The sequence below is a fragment of the Quercus suber genome, unplaced genomic scaffold (assembly GCF_002906115.3).
Source record: "Quercus suber isolate HL8 unplaced genomic scaffold, Cork oak 2.0 scaffold_412, whole genome shotgun sequence".
Taxonomy (NCBI): domain Eukaryota; kingdom Viridiplantae; phylum Streptophyta; class Magnoliopsida; order Fagales; family Fagaceae; genus Quercus; species Quercus suber.
The window spans coordinates 669,850-686,970 of record NW_027069863.1 but is presented as its reverse complement, the minus strand read 5'-3'; the positions used below and the strand labels follow the sequence as shown (position 1 = coordinate 686,970).

The 17,121-nt window shown below is 33.4% G+C and overlaps 1 protein-coding gene across 1 annotated transcript; it reads right to left on the bottom strand.

Annotated features, from left to right (window-relative positions):
• Positions 1 to 3,383: 3,383 nt before the first annotated feature.
• LOC111989423 (oligopeptide transporter 4) lies at positions 3,384 to 15,010 on the bottom strand. The gene is given in 7 exon segments (XM_065761442.1): positions 3,384 to 4,196; positions 4,199 to 4,277; positions 5,072 to 5,254; positions 5,407 to 5,659; positions 6,206 to 6,787; positions 13,708 to 13,805; positions 14,321 to 15,010. Coding segments are annotated over 7 exon segments (2,238 nt in total). The 5' UTR covers positions 14,828 to 15,010; the 3' UTR covers positions 3,384 to 3,660.
• Positions 15,011 to 17,121: the final 2,111 nt, after the last annotated feature.

Sequence of the window (17,121 nt, the reverse complement as noted above, 5' to 3'; positions counted from 1 at the left end):
ACCAAAATTGATTACTAAAACAAATATACATAACCCATATTCCAATTTTATCACATAGCTAACAATCAAAATACAGTAAACAAAAAACGACCCAGATACAAAAAATGAAAAACAAGGAGAACCCAATTGAAAAAATAGCGAAAAAAAGAAATGGGTCATCAATGGTACCAAAACAAAGAATCCCATTTAATGAAGTTATTGCAAATGCCTCGATGATTTGGGGACGTAATTTAGGGCTTTGAAAAAATTTTGATTTTGGGACTTAGAGATAACTTGTATGTTTGATTTGGGGAGAGGAGCAACTGAACAATGAGAAAGAGGAGAAGAGCTATCGGGAAAAACTGTACACACGAGAGAGAGAGAGAGAGAGAGAGAGAGAGAGAACTATTTCTTGTGTTTTTTTTTTTTTTTTGATTTACTATTTCTTGTGTTTCGAACATTAATTTATGAAGAATCTGATTTTTAAATCTTGATTTAATAAATGGGCTATCGAGTAAAAGTTTATTAAAAATGTATTGTGAAAATTTTGATAATATAGAAATCATTTGTCATTTTTTGTATTTTATTTTATACACCACCTATCACAATTTGTTATATATTCTTTTACTTTCCTTATAAGATAATAAGGTTTAAAATAGAAAAAATAAACCATAAATTTTTTTTTAGCAAACAGTAATACTTATTAGAATACACATGAAAAAAAGTAATACTAGTGTTTTAAACCAGATTTATAATAAATTACATAATCAGAGTACAACTACAAAAAGTAGAAATGGTAAAATAAAACAAATGATCTCTAATGCGTATCTATATATAAATATAATTGTAATTAGAATAATGTGTTATATTCAGTTTCCTAGTCTTGATATCCAGAGAGTTGTACTTATTGTAACCTTATATAGCTGTACTTAGTGTAATGTATAAAAATCACATATTTATTGTGAGGTGATAAGGTTTATTGCTATGTGGTAAGATGTATCATCTTAATAGAGAAGGATATTTTTTGTTAAAGACTTCGTTAGATATTTGCAGTGTCTATAATCTCAAAGGCAATTCATAGAGGTCTTGGTGAATTAATTAAAAAAAATTAATAAGACTTGAAATTGACAAATAATTTCGACTTTATACCAAAAAAAAAAAAAAGGGTCAAATTATTCGGAAAATTACACTTTATCACCCTAAACTATACACTAGATTACACTTTGCACACTAAACTATTCGAATGTACACTTTGCACCCTAAACTATTATACTTATCACACTTTGCACCCCCGTGTTACTTTACCATTAAGTTAGACAAAAATTAATAGCGCATGACTTGTACATGATTTTTACTTAGATGACACACTGTTTAAAGACCAAAACACCCCTTTCACAAACAATTAAAAATAAATGCTTTTTTTTTTTCGAGTCTTTCTTTCTCGCGTGCATACATACAGGTCTTCCCTCTCTCTAGCCCAGCAGCTCTTCTCCTGTTTCTCATCGTTCAGTTGCTCCTCTCCCCAAATCAAACATACAAGTTATCTTTAAGTCCAAAACAAAATCACCAGTGGAATCAAAACAAAGTATCATAACATTTTCAGTTTTGCAAATTAGATATTAAGTATTATGTGAGAGTGACTACTATTGACACCACCAAACGATAAACATTGACAAAGTAGAACCAAAAAATGCTTAAGAGGTTGCACTAGTACTAAGGCTAGTCAAATTCAGAAAGTGAACAAACAATAGGAGAACTGTAAATTGTAGTATCATTACATTTTTGGTTTTGCAAATTAGTTATAAATACCACATGAGAGTGACTACTATTGACACCAACAAATGCATTAACAAGATTTAAACTTACCAAACATTTTTTGCAGCATTTAAACCAAAATTGATTACTAAAACAAATATACATAACCCATATTCCAATTTTATCACATAGCTAACAATCAAAATACAGTAAACAAAAAACGACCCAGATACAAAAAATGTAAAACAAGGAGAACCCAATTGAAAAAATAGCGAAAAAAAGAAATGGGTCATCAATGGTACCAAAACAAAGAATCCCATTTAATAAAGTTATTGCAAATGCCTCGATGATTTGGGGACGTAATTTAGGGCTTTGAAAAAATTTTGATTTTGGGACTTAGAGATAACTTGTATGTTTGATTTGGGGAGAGGAACAACTGAACAATGAGAAAGAGGAGAAGAGCTGCCGGGAAAAACTGTACACACGAGAGAGAGAGAGACTCTCTCTCTCTCTCTCTCTCTCTCTCTCTCTCTCTCTCTCTCTCTCTCAGAGAGAGAGAGAGAGAGCATTTGTTTTTAATTGTTTGTAAAAAGGGTTTTGGTCTTTAAACAGTGTGTTATCTAAGCAAAAATCATGTGCAAGTCATGTGTTATTAATTTTTGTCTAACTTAACGGTAAAAGATACGCGGAGGTGCAAAGTATGATAAGTGTGATAGTTTAGGATGCAAAGTGTGCATTGGAATAGTTTATGGTGCAAAGTGTAATTTTATGTATAGTTTAGAGTGAGAAAGTGCAATTTCTCCCAAATTATTTAAAAAGATACAAGTTTCAAAAATCGGATGCCCATCATTTATTGGTTTCATGAAATCTGTTTTCCTTCGCAAATCACCCTCTTGATTTTTAATGAAAACTAATTTCCTCCTATGCAAATCACACAAGTTTTTGCTTGTATTATTAAAATGAGCACAATTAATATGTCATTAGAGTGATATTAGATTAGTACTACATAATTTTATTACATGTATAAACTTGTGTCAAAATTTAACACAAAAATAAAAATAAAAATAATTAAAAATTATATTTCTTATTTTTTTATGTAACACCAATCACATAATTTATCATGTGTTATTTTATAATCATTTCATTAAAAAACAATAATTCCTTCGACATATTTTATATATCCATTGAACAAAAAACTTTTGCACCGATATCCACTAGTACTTAAAATTCAATTACCATGTGCCAAATGGGAAAGGACTATTTCCCTTCGTTGGGTTCCAATTATTTAATTTAATATCAAGACCAAAACAAATAAGCACACAAAATTCAATGACACTTTCTACCGATCCAAAGCGAAAGTCATTACAATTCTTCATGCATTGGACAAAGTGATGTAGTAAATGCGTGCTTTCTAGCAAAGATGAGTAGAATTTCACTATACTCTAAGAATATTTAAGAAATTTTCAAAAAATATATGATAGAATTTATTACAAAAATTAATAGTTACCTAAAACAGTTCAGCCAGTTAATTAATAGGTTATCAAATACTAAGAATTACTTGATCAATCGCTCTAGATGTGGTATTCCATCTTTCATAATAGCTTGGCCTCTCTTTGAATTCATATATATATATATATATATAAATCAAATAAACGAACTAGCTAGTTTTTATTGTTGCAGAAGCAAAATCAGAAATTATGCAATGGTTTCGTCCTACAAATCAAACATGCATAAGAGCAAATTATATACCATGCAGTAATACAGTTTTTTAGAGACTTGCCTGCAAGTGCAATTCATGGACCAATAATTTACAATAAGAGAGGACCTTCTGTTTCTTACAGCCTTCCTATATAAATTCTGTTCTGTAATTAAAACTTTCAAATCTCACGTAAGCAAAGTAGGATCCTAGGCACATTAATATTGGAATTAGAATGTAGGGCAGCCCTTAACTGATATACCCTTCATAGTGGGGCAAGTTGCTAGTTCACAGTGCTCAGGGTCAGAACCCCACCAGTGCAAGTTTCTGTTCTCCATGCCGAATGAGAAGTAAAGCAGAACTGCCATGAATGCAACTCCAGCATCCAAAGCTGCTGATAGGACATAGTTATACCTCTGCCACCAGTTCCTTCGATACCTGAACACGAAAAAGTTGAAGATTGTTCCAACCAAAATCCAGGAAGTATAGTTCAATGCTGTTGCTGGTGGCATATACCCAGCAGTTGCTCCTAGGAGTACTGGTAGATTAATGAGAGGAATCCAAGTTTGAGTTGGAAAAGCCTTGTGTAAGAGCCATACTGCAATTGGTCCTAGCAATCCTCCGAGGAAGAACCAGTTAAGTGCTGAGTAGTTTCCTTGAGAGCCAAAAATGCGCTTAGGCCCTACTAAACCCCAGATAACAGAAGCATCAAAGAAGACTCGATCACTGGGACATGTCCAAGGACTATTTTGTGGAAGGAGATTTATTTGCATATGTTTTCGACAGAGTTCAAAAGCCACCGTGCTACACTAAGATTAACTGTTCCGGCTAAAATGGTTCCAATGAACTGGAAAAAAATGCAAAAGTAAGACCTCATAAGAGGGTAATAAATGTATGATGTAGAAAGAGTGATTTGTTTTATTTTTCAAATCATTTTCAAACAAGAACTATCTACTTATACTGTTCCAAGTTTTTTTTTTTTTGCTGAATATGTTCCAAGTTATTAAGTTCTTAAGTCATATGTCTGCAACAATTTATGAAGTTAATAGACCAATTTGATTATGATATAAGATTCTCATAATGATGGTCAAACTGCCTAAAATTAAAACATTGAATTCTTAATCAGGCGATTTCTTACATTGTTACCTGCAATTTGTATATTAGATTTACTAAAATTCAGAACAATTGCTTACAGTAACTGCGTACAATTTGAACACACACACACACACACACACACATATATATGTATACATATATATTCTATTAAAATTGTTTTAAATTCCTACTGAGAGATTCTTTTTTGAATATAAGTTTGTTTTTGTAAAAGTTTGAGCATGCTTGTATTCGTGAGGTTTGTAAGTGTTTTTTCATAAAGTTTGGTTTAGTGTGATTATAATCCATATTGTTAATCATGGATTTTCAGTAATGTTGCCCGAATGCCTGGTATAGGCATGAAGAGTTGGAAAAGCGATGTCAAATTGTATCGTCTTATGTGCATGTTCTAAATTTTTTTCCCGTGTTAATGAGCTTCTGCTAGCCCCAAATTTCGACCACTGGTACTGGAGTAGGCCATCTATGACAACAATTTCTAAAGATATTAATGAATTATGCTAGTATAGGAAGAGAGAACAGTGCACATACCTGTACTAGGAACATTGATCTTGGAGGGATCTTCATGTAATGGCCCAGCTTAAAATCATTGAGAAAGGAGATTGCTTGACTCATGCTCATATACCCATATGTCTTGAAACAGACATTGGCTATGGGCCTTCCAGGCAATATTACTCCCATTATGTACTCTGTGATGATTTGTAGCCCTGGTGTCTATACAAGAAGTATAGTACTTAGTGGATAATGATTCTTGGAATAACCACAAAGAAACGAAAACTAATAAAGCAGTCTCTCTTCATATTGATTTGATCTTTTAAAATAACAAATTTTCTCTATAATTTGCTCCCATTATGCAATTAGATTACCCGATTTGTGGTGGCAGTTATGATGCTGATGGGAAGGGTGAAGATGAAGGCAAGAGCAGCTGCGAATATAAGCCCCCACCATGGCATTTGGACCTCCTTTTTCAGGAAGATACAAAGTACAAGCGAGACTGAGACAGTAACAGTCAGAAGCAAATGAAACCACCATGAAGGTATGTCTTTGTAATTCTTCATCAGTCTTGTGTGAATATCCTCCTTACCCTTGGAAGAAGCTCGATATCGATCATAAATCTCCCTACAACATCGTGGTTCATTCTCAAACGCAACCTTGCGTGCCAAAAAATTTATATAGAGAACATTATTGCTTAACAACAAGTGGGCATTTGCCTGCATTTTTTTCCTTTGAACTTCCAGCTTATTTGATAATTTACAGCTATTTCACTTATTTTTTTAGGCACAATGTACAATTATATATTAACCAACTTTTAGCCAAAAACAAACAAACTTTTAAATAAAAATTTCATCAAAGCTCATACTTATAATGAGTGATGCATCATAAAAAAAATAATGAGTGATGTTATGGATATTACAAACTTTAAAACATAAGCATTAATATGTCACAAATTACAAAAGAGTAATTAAACTACTCCTTTATTATGTTATTGAAATGACACCAACCAATCATATTCTTACCACAATAAGTTGTTAGTTTTTTTGTAGTAAAATCTGTATTTGCTATAACATTTTCCATTTATAATCTACCTCAATAGCTTTCACAACGTAGGCAACAAAACATAATGTAATAACGCATGTGCGAATGAACAATGAAGAAAAAAATTACCTTCCATAGAACAAAGCCACATGAGAAAGTGTAGATGCAATAGTAGCAAAACCGAACCCGTAGGTGAGAGCAAATAATGTGCTCAAATGGATCTTCCCTAGCTGCTTATACTGTGCAGTATCTAACTCAAACTTATCATTGACAATCAATGAAATATTATAATCCTGACCTTGAGCAGTAAACAAGTCAGCTGAATAAATGGGAAATGTTTTAGCATTGTATGCGTTCATCCCCCAGTAGGCAATGGGAATCACAATATAGATAATCAATACAAAGCCTACGAAGACATTGACAATTGCAAAGAAGGGACTTATTAGAGGGCTGAATAGGAATGAAGCCACTGTTGTCCAATCCAAGGTCAAGGCTCCAACCGCAAGTCCATGCAAACCTGACCCAATTTGGTGAGCAGTCACTGACTTTGGGAAGGCCCAGCAGACCCATGAGATGCTTTGTAAGGTTTGAAAGAGGTATCCAGGGAACAATTGCCAGCAAAAGCTACAAACTAGTGCGATCACAAAAAATTTCACTCTTGATAGACTGGGCTTCTTGCCATCCTCTTTTATTTCTTTTTCATGCAATGTCCTACACTGATATCAGTAAATGTAGCATTAGTTTATCTTTTGGTTATTGTAACAATTGGTATGGCTAAACTTGGATATAATAGTATAGGCTAAATGACACATTAATTAATTAATTAATTAAAAGATGAATATGATAAATCTTAAATAACAATAAATGGGAGCGAATTATAGTGGAAGGGGATGCAAAAATTTGTATCTACTCCAAGGTTATCAAAATCGGGATCCTACGTAGGATCATGGGAGGTAAGTAGAATCGTGGATCGTAAGATCCTATATTATTTGAGAAAAAAAAATACACATTGATAAGTTAAATAATCACATAAATTATATATTCATTGATATAATTACCATATATCACTACATCCATTTGTAAGCATCATTTAAAGAGGCTAAAAACCTCAAAACATGACACTCTATTAGGATATTTTTTATTTAGGTCCAATTGACACTCTCTATATTAGAGTGGAAAAACTTGGTCTATTGAGATTTTATTTTTCATTTGGGTCCAATTGAGCCTTCTGTCAAGTTAAAGAAGATTAGAAGAAACTAAGGTCATTTGGGATCATCAGAATCATATGATCTTACAGATCTAGAACGATTACAAAGATTCTTGAAAGATCCGGATCGTTTTGTTTAGGTGGAATCGTAGGATCGTAGGATTCAGATCGAGATTTTGACAACCATGATCTACTCTCTAGTGCCTATGAGTTCAAAGGAAAGCAAGTGCACTAGTCCATTTCCACCTTAATAAAAAATAGTTTATAAATTAGTAAGAGTTTTTTGAGTTGTAAATTTTGTTGGATTAGTAGAGCCTGTACTTTTATTAAGCTGGCTGGTAGTCTTAGAAGGTCTTTTTTTTTTTATTTTTTTTTTTTTTTTTTTTTTTTGAGAAGCTCCCTAGGAACAGGGAATATTATTAAGCATTTAGTTGAAGATCAAAGTTGTAAACATTAAAAGTGTCAGAAGGAACAAACTCCATCCAGACAATGAAAGGACTAAAAATAGCTCTTCTAGCTAATCTATGAGCGATACAATTACCTCACCTTCTAAAATGGCGAAAAGATACATAAGTAAAAAGAGAACTAAGAAAAGTAATGTCTTGCAAAATATGCCCAAACTCGGAGTGGAACATATTAACACCCTTGATCGAGTCAATAATGCCCAATTGTTCTTCTATGTTCTTTAATTTTTTCCGTTAAAGAAAGTCCAGTTTATAATAATAATAATAATAATAATAATAACAATAAAGGTTTGCACCATCCCCCAAGGTTTATAAGAAACGATTGAGAGAGGCAAGTGACATGAAATTAGGTTAGTGAAGTTGTATGCTTGTATAAGCAATGCTAGGAGAGAAAAATTTTGAATTCTTAAATGAGTTTAATTTGAGGTTTCTTTTTCCACCAAAAAGAGAGGGAGAATTTTCACAACTTGTTAATGTGATATGTTATTATAGGAGCAACATCACTTTTAATTATATTTGTGATTCATAAAATTTATTGTACTTTTATCTCACCTTCCCTCCAAAAAGAAAAAGAATAATAATGTGCATTTTTCAGTTGGACAAAATTTTCCTCCAAATTAATTGGGAGAATTTTTTTAGAACCTATTAAATCTAGATCAATAAAACCATTTATATATATATATATATATAGGAGTAAGGGCCCAAATTCGTATATTGGGCCTTGGGCCTTATCTGAAGACAGAGATATGTCCGAGGAGAATTAAATGATTGGGAGAAGCCCTAAAATTTAGAATTGCTCGAAGAAAGAATGGAGGAATACATTCCGAGGAGTAGCTCCTTCTTGGATACTATGAATATTGATCAAATCTGTATTTGGGCGATTTGGGTGACCTCTTAGGAAGTTTCGACAATAAAGATGAGATCCAGGCACGTACAAAGGCAATAGGAACTTAGAAATATCTAAAGGAAAAGCTGATACCTCCACATTAAATGCACTGCAACAACTTTCCTGACCACATTTATGTGGAGAAGACCCCTGAACAGTGTAGTCTTAGTTATCACAAATTCATCGAAAGCCAAAAAGGATGTCTGATTGGACATGCACTCAAGTGAAGGTCTAGATGATTAACAAGTATAGGATCAAGATGGTCTGAAAGGAACTACATAAGGGAAAAAATGTCCCATGAGAGGGGGGGAGCAGAAAAAGAAGAGAGAAGAAAGAGAAAAAGACTTACTATAGTATTAAGAACTGTATTAACATTCAGTTCTATCTGTTTAATTCATAATCCATCTCCTCAGACAATCATTTCATTGAAGTTTCACGTGTGTTTCATGCTTGTTTATCTTTTAAATCCTTATTAGCCATTGTCCAATCTAGAAAAAACTCAGCTCTTTCACCCACTCTCTACAAATTTATTATACTGGGCTCATTGGGCGTATATCTCATATCTTTAGGACTTGGGTTACAAATTGTGACCCTATATATATATATATATATACACACACTATTTAAGTAACTCACATAACGATGATTTTATCAATGATCATGCAGTTGAGGCGTTTTTTTAAACTAATTTTAGAGGTAAGCCTTTCCATTTTCAATTTGTTGGTAGTACAACTGTACAGGGTGATGTTAAATTAATTATGACCTATAAATCAAGTAAAAATATGTATGACTGAAAAAGATGTTAAAATTGTATGATGTCATGCTTGAAGTCTATATGTATATGATCATGAAGTGAAAAAATAATTAAAAATCTTGAGAAAAATTCTAATGGATATTAGTTTTCTAATATCCATTTGTATTTTTCTCAAGTTTAAACTATAGAATTTCACTGTTTCCATTTTCTCTGTCCTACAAGTTGATTAGGCTGACGGAGGACATTGACAAAGTAGAAATCAAGGAAACAAAGATAAAGAAAAGTCTTTTTGCGCGTAAATTATTGGCTATAAGCCTATAATATTGAAGATTGGGAAGACATGGACCTGCTGTTGTTTCCAAAAGTTAAAGATAATGGGACTGCACTGGAATTTGTGCAAGGTTTTGAGATTTAGACCATTCATTGAACCATAAAAATGAGAGATTCAAAATTTTGAGGTCAAATTGAGATCGAACCGTGATGACGTTATAATTAATATAATAATTATTTAAAATATAAATTAATATATTAAATTAATATAAGTAGAAAAATGAACTAAAATAGTCTAAATAAATATAAAGATCTAATTTTCAAATTTCTTTTTTATATTACAACCTTCATAAGGCAAATAAAATATATGAAATCTTAAGCAAACATAAATATTATTTGATAAAACTCAATATTTTACTTTTTTAAATCTTTTTATAAAAATTTATGTCTAAATTATCTAAAGTTATGCTCAAGCCTATTAGAGCATCCAATCAATTGTTTTATGTCAAAGCCCATTTGAATATTCAACTTTCTAGGAAAATTTTTAAAATAAAAAAATAAACAAAAGATAGAGGAGTGGCCGGATAAAGACTTAAAGCTTTACAATATTTGATTAAATAAGGAGCCCAACGAAATTTTAAAAAGAGTGGTTGACAGAAAGCAAGCTGTCAATCATCTTCAAAGCCTATTCAAGCCTGCATGCTTTACTTGACTATATACATGGTATGGGGTTGTAAAGAATAGATGGCTGCGTCGTATCAAAAGTAAAGAAACACCGGTACTCCAAACAAACATATATTGGATGGTTACTTATCAAACTTATCACCACAGTAAAATTCAGCCCCAACTTATCTCAGTTTTCAACGGGACCGGTAATATTGGATGACTACTTATCAAACTTATCACCACGGTAAATTCAGCCCCAACTTATCTCAGTTTTCAACGGGACCGGCTTTCTCAGTTTTCAATAGGACCGGTTTGTGTTTAGTGAAAGTTTTCACTAGACACGTTAGATCTTGAACATATGTCCACTTTTAGATATGTGTTCAAATCTTGCCGTGTCCAGTGAAAATTTTCACTAGACACAAGCCTTGCCCATTTTCAACAATATTAATATTCATGTTGGGGAGGGGCAATGAGTCAGAAACTTTCAAATTCATTTTTGTCATTTCCAAGGCTTTGTCATGTCACACGTGCTAGGCTCACCAAACTAAAAAGCAAAATAACGTTGAAAGAAGTCATCTACTTAAACTGAAGGCAGGAGACCATGAAGAACGAAAGAAGAAGTAGTGAAGAAACAAAGAAGAAGAAGGAGCTATGTCGTCTATGATGGGTTAGGTGTTTTTATTTTTATTTTTTTTAAAGAGCTTGGCCTGAGTTGTAAGAACCGCTCTCTGTTTTCTTGGCTCTTTGTTTTCTTTTTCTCTCTCGCAATTTGTTTTTGTATTTTTTATATTCAAATTCTTAATGGACTAAGATTAGTTTTCCGGCCAAATATAGTAAAAAAAACAAACCATGAGAACCTCTAAAATTGGCCACGGTTCTCAGAACCATACAGTTTGACCGTGGTTCGAGCGGTTTCATGCACTTTTCACATAGAGAAGTTCTTAGAGTTAAAAGAACTGAAATGATGAGGGGTTCGTGATTAACCAGGTCGGATCGTACGGTCTGGTCCTGGTCTAAGAACCATGATTCTATGTATTATGTATGCATGTTCACACATGTTGGTGGACATATTAGAGGCTGTTTTCTAGGTCAATATCACAGCCAGTGAATTAAAGATGGAAAATGTCTAATTAAATTTTTTTTTAATTAACTTATGACATCCGTTATATGATGAATACTCTTTATCATTAAACTAAGATATTAATCAATTTTTTATATAGACAGAATTTGAATTTTAGATCTTTTGTTTGACGACATTTGATGTTACTAGCTTAGAGGGAGTTTCACCATCACCACCCCCAGTTGGGAGATGGGCAAGGTAAGATATGGGCATGGGGGTAGAGCTAGCTAGCTGTATGCTAATATGAGAACATTGAATTTGCTTATTAATAATGTGCATTTTTCAGTTGAACAAAATTTTCCTCCAAATTAATTTGGGAGAATTTTTTTAGAACCCATTAAATCTAGATCAATAAAACCATTTATATATATATATATATATATATATACTATTTAAATAACTCACATAACGATGATTTTATCAATGATCATGCAGTTGAGGCGTTTTTTTTAAACCAATTTTAGAGGTAAGCCTTTCCATTTTCAATTTGTTGGTGGTACAACTGTACAAGGTGATGTCAAATTAATTATGACCTATAAATCAAGTAAAAAAATGTATGACTGAAAAAGATGTTGAAAATATATGATGTCATGCTTGAAGCCTATATGTTCATGATGTGAAAAAGATAAATAGAGATCTTGAGAAAAATACAAATGGATATTAGAAAAAAGAATAATCAAATTTAAAAGTTCACTGTTTACCATAAAAAAAATAATAAAAAAAAGTTCACTGTTTCCATTATCTCTGTCCTACAAGTTGATTAGGCCGACGGAGGACATTGACAAAGTAGAAATCAAGGAAACAAAGATAAAGAAAAGTCTTTTTGCGCGTAAATTATTGGCTATAAGCCTATAATATTGAAAATTGGGAAGATATGGACCTGCGGTTGTTTCCAAAAGTTAAAGATAATGGGATTACACTGGAATTCTATGTACTATGGATGCATGTTCACACATGTCAGTGGACATATTAGAGGCCTTTTTCTAGGTCAATATCACAGCCAGTGAATTAAAGATGGACAATGTCTAGTTAAACAATTTTTTTATTAACTTATGACATTTGTTATGTGATGATTACTCTTTATCATTAGGTTAAGATATTAATCGATTTTTTATATAGACATAATTTGAACTTCAAATATTTTGTATGGTGACATATGATGTTACTAACTTAGAGGGAGTTTCACCCTCATCACCACCCCCAGTTGGGAGATGGGCAAGGTAAAATATGGGCATGGGGGCAGAGCTAGCTAGCTGTATGCTAATATGAGAACATTGAATTTGCTTATTAATAATAAAAATGATATTGCACCGCTCAAAGGGGATTATGTATCTCTCCAAATTAGTTTAGAGAAAAACCCTCTAAACTTATCTTATATCTTTTTATTAAATGTGAATTGGATTACATAATCTTTATGTTCTTAACTTATACATGTTAAATTTCGTTCAAATCAGATATTATTTATTATTCAATCAATAAACCTATTTTTTGTGCATAATTTTTTATTACAAAAACTTGAAATTTAAACAAGTCATAGATAACATAGCTATTAATTTTTTATCTTTTTGAAATTTTGCAAATATGAAAAATAATAAGAGCATGCAATTTAAAAGTTGAATTTTTAAAATTCATATCCAATAAAAATACATAAGAGAAATTTAAAGGGTTTTTTTTCCAAACCCCTTTGGAGATAAACATTTTTTCGCTCAAAGATATGGCCTGGGTTTGGATACAGCTTAAAGCTGCGGCGCGTTTTGTTGTTCACGTTTTCTCCTTCTTTTTTTTTTTTTTTTTTTCCTGTGCAGTTGTTGACTTTGGAGGACAAAAGTTACTGTTCACGCACTGTTCATGCAATATTTAATATTAAAAGTGGGTCCCACAATACTATTCACACATTTAAAAATTATTTTGCTACAGTGTTTTCAGCAACAATCAGTTTTTATCAACTTTCAGCAACAATAAGTGCTATCCAAACGGACCAATAACATTCGCCTTCAAGTCATTCCTTGAGGTTCGACTATTGTAACTTCGTCGGCCATTTGGGTTGTAGGACTATAGCGTAAATTACTAGTTTTATTAATATAAGCATTTTTAAGCAAAAGACATTTTTCCTTGGCTTATTATCGTGGTCCAATAATTCCAAGTCCAAACAAGTTGCTAAGGGTAACAACAGTTTGGCCTTCGGACTCATTTCATTAGTCACGGGGCATAAAAATTGGAAAATCAAATTAGAAGACCAAAATTTTTTAACAAGTGTACGGTACCTGAAGAGTGATATTTGAACAAGTGTATTTGGCCACCACATATGAGCCGGCTCCACCACATACTTCCTCAACAGCCCAGCCCAGCCGTATCCCAAGACCTACATATATATGTCACCATACACATGATCATGTTAGTACGAACCATGAACCACCAAACGACAGCTTCATATGATGCAAGTGTTGGTCTTCACTCAATAATTATCCCAAAGTTGTACCTAAGACTCATATCATATATTATAAGCGAAATACAACATATATCATATAATATGGGAGTAAAAAATACTTAAAAACCCATTTTCTCTGCGGATAATAGCAAGACATAGAGGAAGATCCCATTTTCTGTTGTTGTGTCTTAACCAACAACAGAATAACCAAAAGGCTAATTAAAAGGTTGCAGGGAAATATATTAAGGTATTTATACAATTATACATATAAAAGGTACGTATACAAGCTTAGTTTAGGCTAGAATTCTGTGTATTTGTGTGTGTGTATATATATATATATTCCTCACTTTTCTAGGCTACCAAACAGAGTAAAAACCAAACCAATAATATTAATTACGTAACTTTGAAAAACATAAATAAACAAATTTAAAAGAAAAAAGAAGAAGAACCTGGGTTGTGATGATAAGAATCCAAGCATAAAAGAAAGAGATATTCCTTCGATAAAAAGCCTTTATAATGTCAAAGATATAGACAGCATAAGCTGGACCATTCCCAAAAGCACATCCAGCATTAGCAAATATAGAGATGAGAACGTGTTCCTTCATGTTAAAGGGACCTGGGTTGAGCGAAAACTCGCGGGACCCGATGCGAAACTTGGTTGTGGGAAGAACAGAGGCCATGAGTCGTCCGATGGGGAGGGTGGCAACTTGGACGGTGATCTGGGTGATGATGAGGGTCTCTTTGCGGTAAGAGAAGAATTGGTTGAGGAAGGAGAGGAGGGCACAAGAGAGAAGGCCTAGTGTCCACATTCGAAATGTCCATACAGGGAGTGAGGTGTCGTCGGTGGTTGGTACAGTTAGCCGGACTTGCTCAATTGGTGACTGCTCATCTTCGTCTATGGTGGACTCTTCTCGTAAGTTACTGCTTGGTGGTGCCTCAGTTTCTGAAGTTGCCATTTTGAGAGTGAGAGATTGAAAGTTGAGTGTTGTTTCGAGGTAGAATATAGTAGGAGAGTTTTGTCTACTATATACAGTGAGAAAATTATCTTATCCGCTAGACATATGGAGCACAAACCGTTCACAAGTATGTGGGTCTATATGAGGGGCGGCTCCATATGTTTGGTGCACAAGATCCTATGCATGGAGAACACCTCTCACAAGTATGTGGGTCCAAATGAGGAGCTGTGTTTCATATGTCTGAAGCACAAGATACCACATATGGAGAACACTACTTACAAGCATATATATGAGTTAATATATATGAGGAGCGTACTCTATACGTCACATAAGATACCAATTTTATATAATGAGGTTTACTTCATATATTGAATCGTAATAATCTTCTTTAAAGGTTACTTTTAACATTCATTTTATGTATATATTTTATGTGAAGGTAAACCTTAAGGGTAATACCATCTAATTAAGTTAGTTAACCAAGTACTTGCTCTTAAGGTGGTGACAAAAAACTAGTCAAGAAGCTTGCATGTATTGAGTAAATTATTCTCACACATTTGTTGATGAATGCTCCAAACACATAATGTCTTTAATTTCATAAGTGATATCCATGTGATAATAAGGAGTGTGAGAATAAATACTCATTATGATTGATTGATATACCCCAATCTCTTGATAAGGATGATGTATTAAGCCATGTTAAAGTCTATATACCCCCAACTATTTCAATTTCACAAGACTTTTCTAAAATGATAAATTATTAGTGGTTGATAAAAACAAAAATTGAAGTTAGTGATTGGGCCATGTTCACAAGTTATGTTTCTCCCAATCACAATCAACTGATTATTAATTTGTTATGAAGAGGCTGAGAAATACAAGATGTTCAGTGTTCCTTCCATTGCTCTTTAAGTAATTTTTTTTTTTTTTAGAATACTAAGTATTTAACACACACGCAGAAAGATGGGAAAATGTCTTAAAGAAACTGACAGTAATATATATCCAAAAATGCCTTGCCCTTTAAGTAATTTGATCATTTAGTTTAGCTGAATTAGAACCATTGTCATTATCATTTGTAACAAGAAAATAGAGGACTCAAGAACTATTTGATGTGACATTATATATACATTTATACTTTTAATAATGTGAATGCCAGCTCACCTTGATTTAATTGCACTTGGAGTAATTTTAACTGCACATTGACAAAGCAAAGAAAAAGACCGTTAGAAACTGTGTTTTCCCCCTAAAGAAGAGATTGTATTAGAAACATCAACCAGGTACCATCTACCTCAATGGTACACATCACACAAAATGGAATTGAGAAGATGCAATGGTTACATCCAACCTAAAAAATAGTGGGTCATAAAAATTTGTCATATTAGTTTGGTTGAGTGACTATTTAGAGTGGAATATGCTAAAATTATTATAAATTTTACAACATAAAACTTACAAATTGATGAGACAAGTATTGATGGTCATTTTGAAAGCCAAAAAGAAAGAGGGAGCCTAGCAACACAGATCGAAAAGAAGTTGGCAAATAAATAGAAAAAAGAACCATTAAACCCAAGCGGCAAGAATAATGAATCACAGGTTCATAAAATAAATAAATGGGTCTTGAGGAAGCAAATGAGCTCAAAGGAGCCCAGAAAGAGAGAAATAGCAAATAGCAAACCCATAGGCAGTGTATGATGTAGAAAAGTGAGAATAGACCGCGACAGGCCCAAAGCAATGCAAGCAAAGAGAGTAAGGGATTGATGGTAGGCCCACAAACCCTAAAGATGAGTATGAGGTAATTGGGCCGGGGAAGCCCAATGAAGTTAGTAAAAATCCATGGGAACACAGAGTTAGAAAAAGGCTGAGGAAGCCCAAGAAAAGCAAATGGGCCGAGGATGCCCAAGAGAGAAAACAAAAGGGACACAGGAGCCCATAAGTAAGAAAACCCATGGCCATGCTCAGCCACTAGGGAAAGAATAAATGGCAGGCCTGAAGAGGCCCAGCAAGATCGAGTCATTACAGCAGAATGACAGAGTGATATGGCAGGATATGATGGTAATCAAGGAATAGGCTAAAAGAAATTTAAAGCCTAGTATCAAATAAAGCCCAGCCCTAAGAGGAGTGGGAAATCATAAAACAACCCACGTAAAAGGTCAAAGAAGGGCAGCAGACTGTGTAGGCAAGCCTCCAGACCACGACAAACGCATGAGCAGTAGACAGATTTTGGACATACATGAAAAGGAGGCACGCGCAAGGCCCAGGCACCACCAGCCTGTACCCAGCTTATATGGGACATAGTGGGGTCA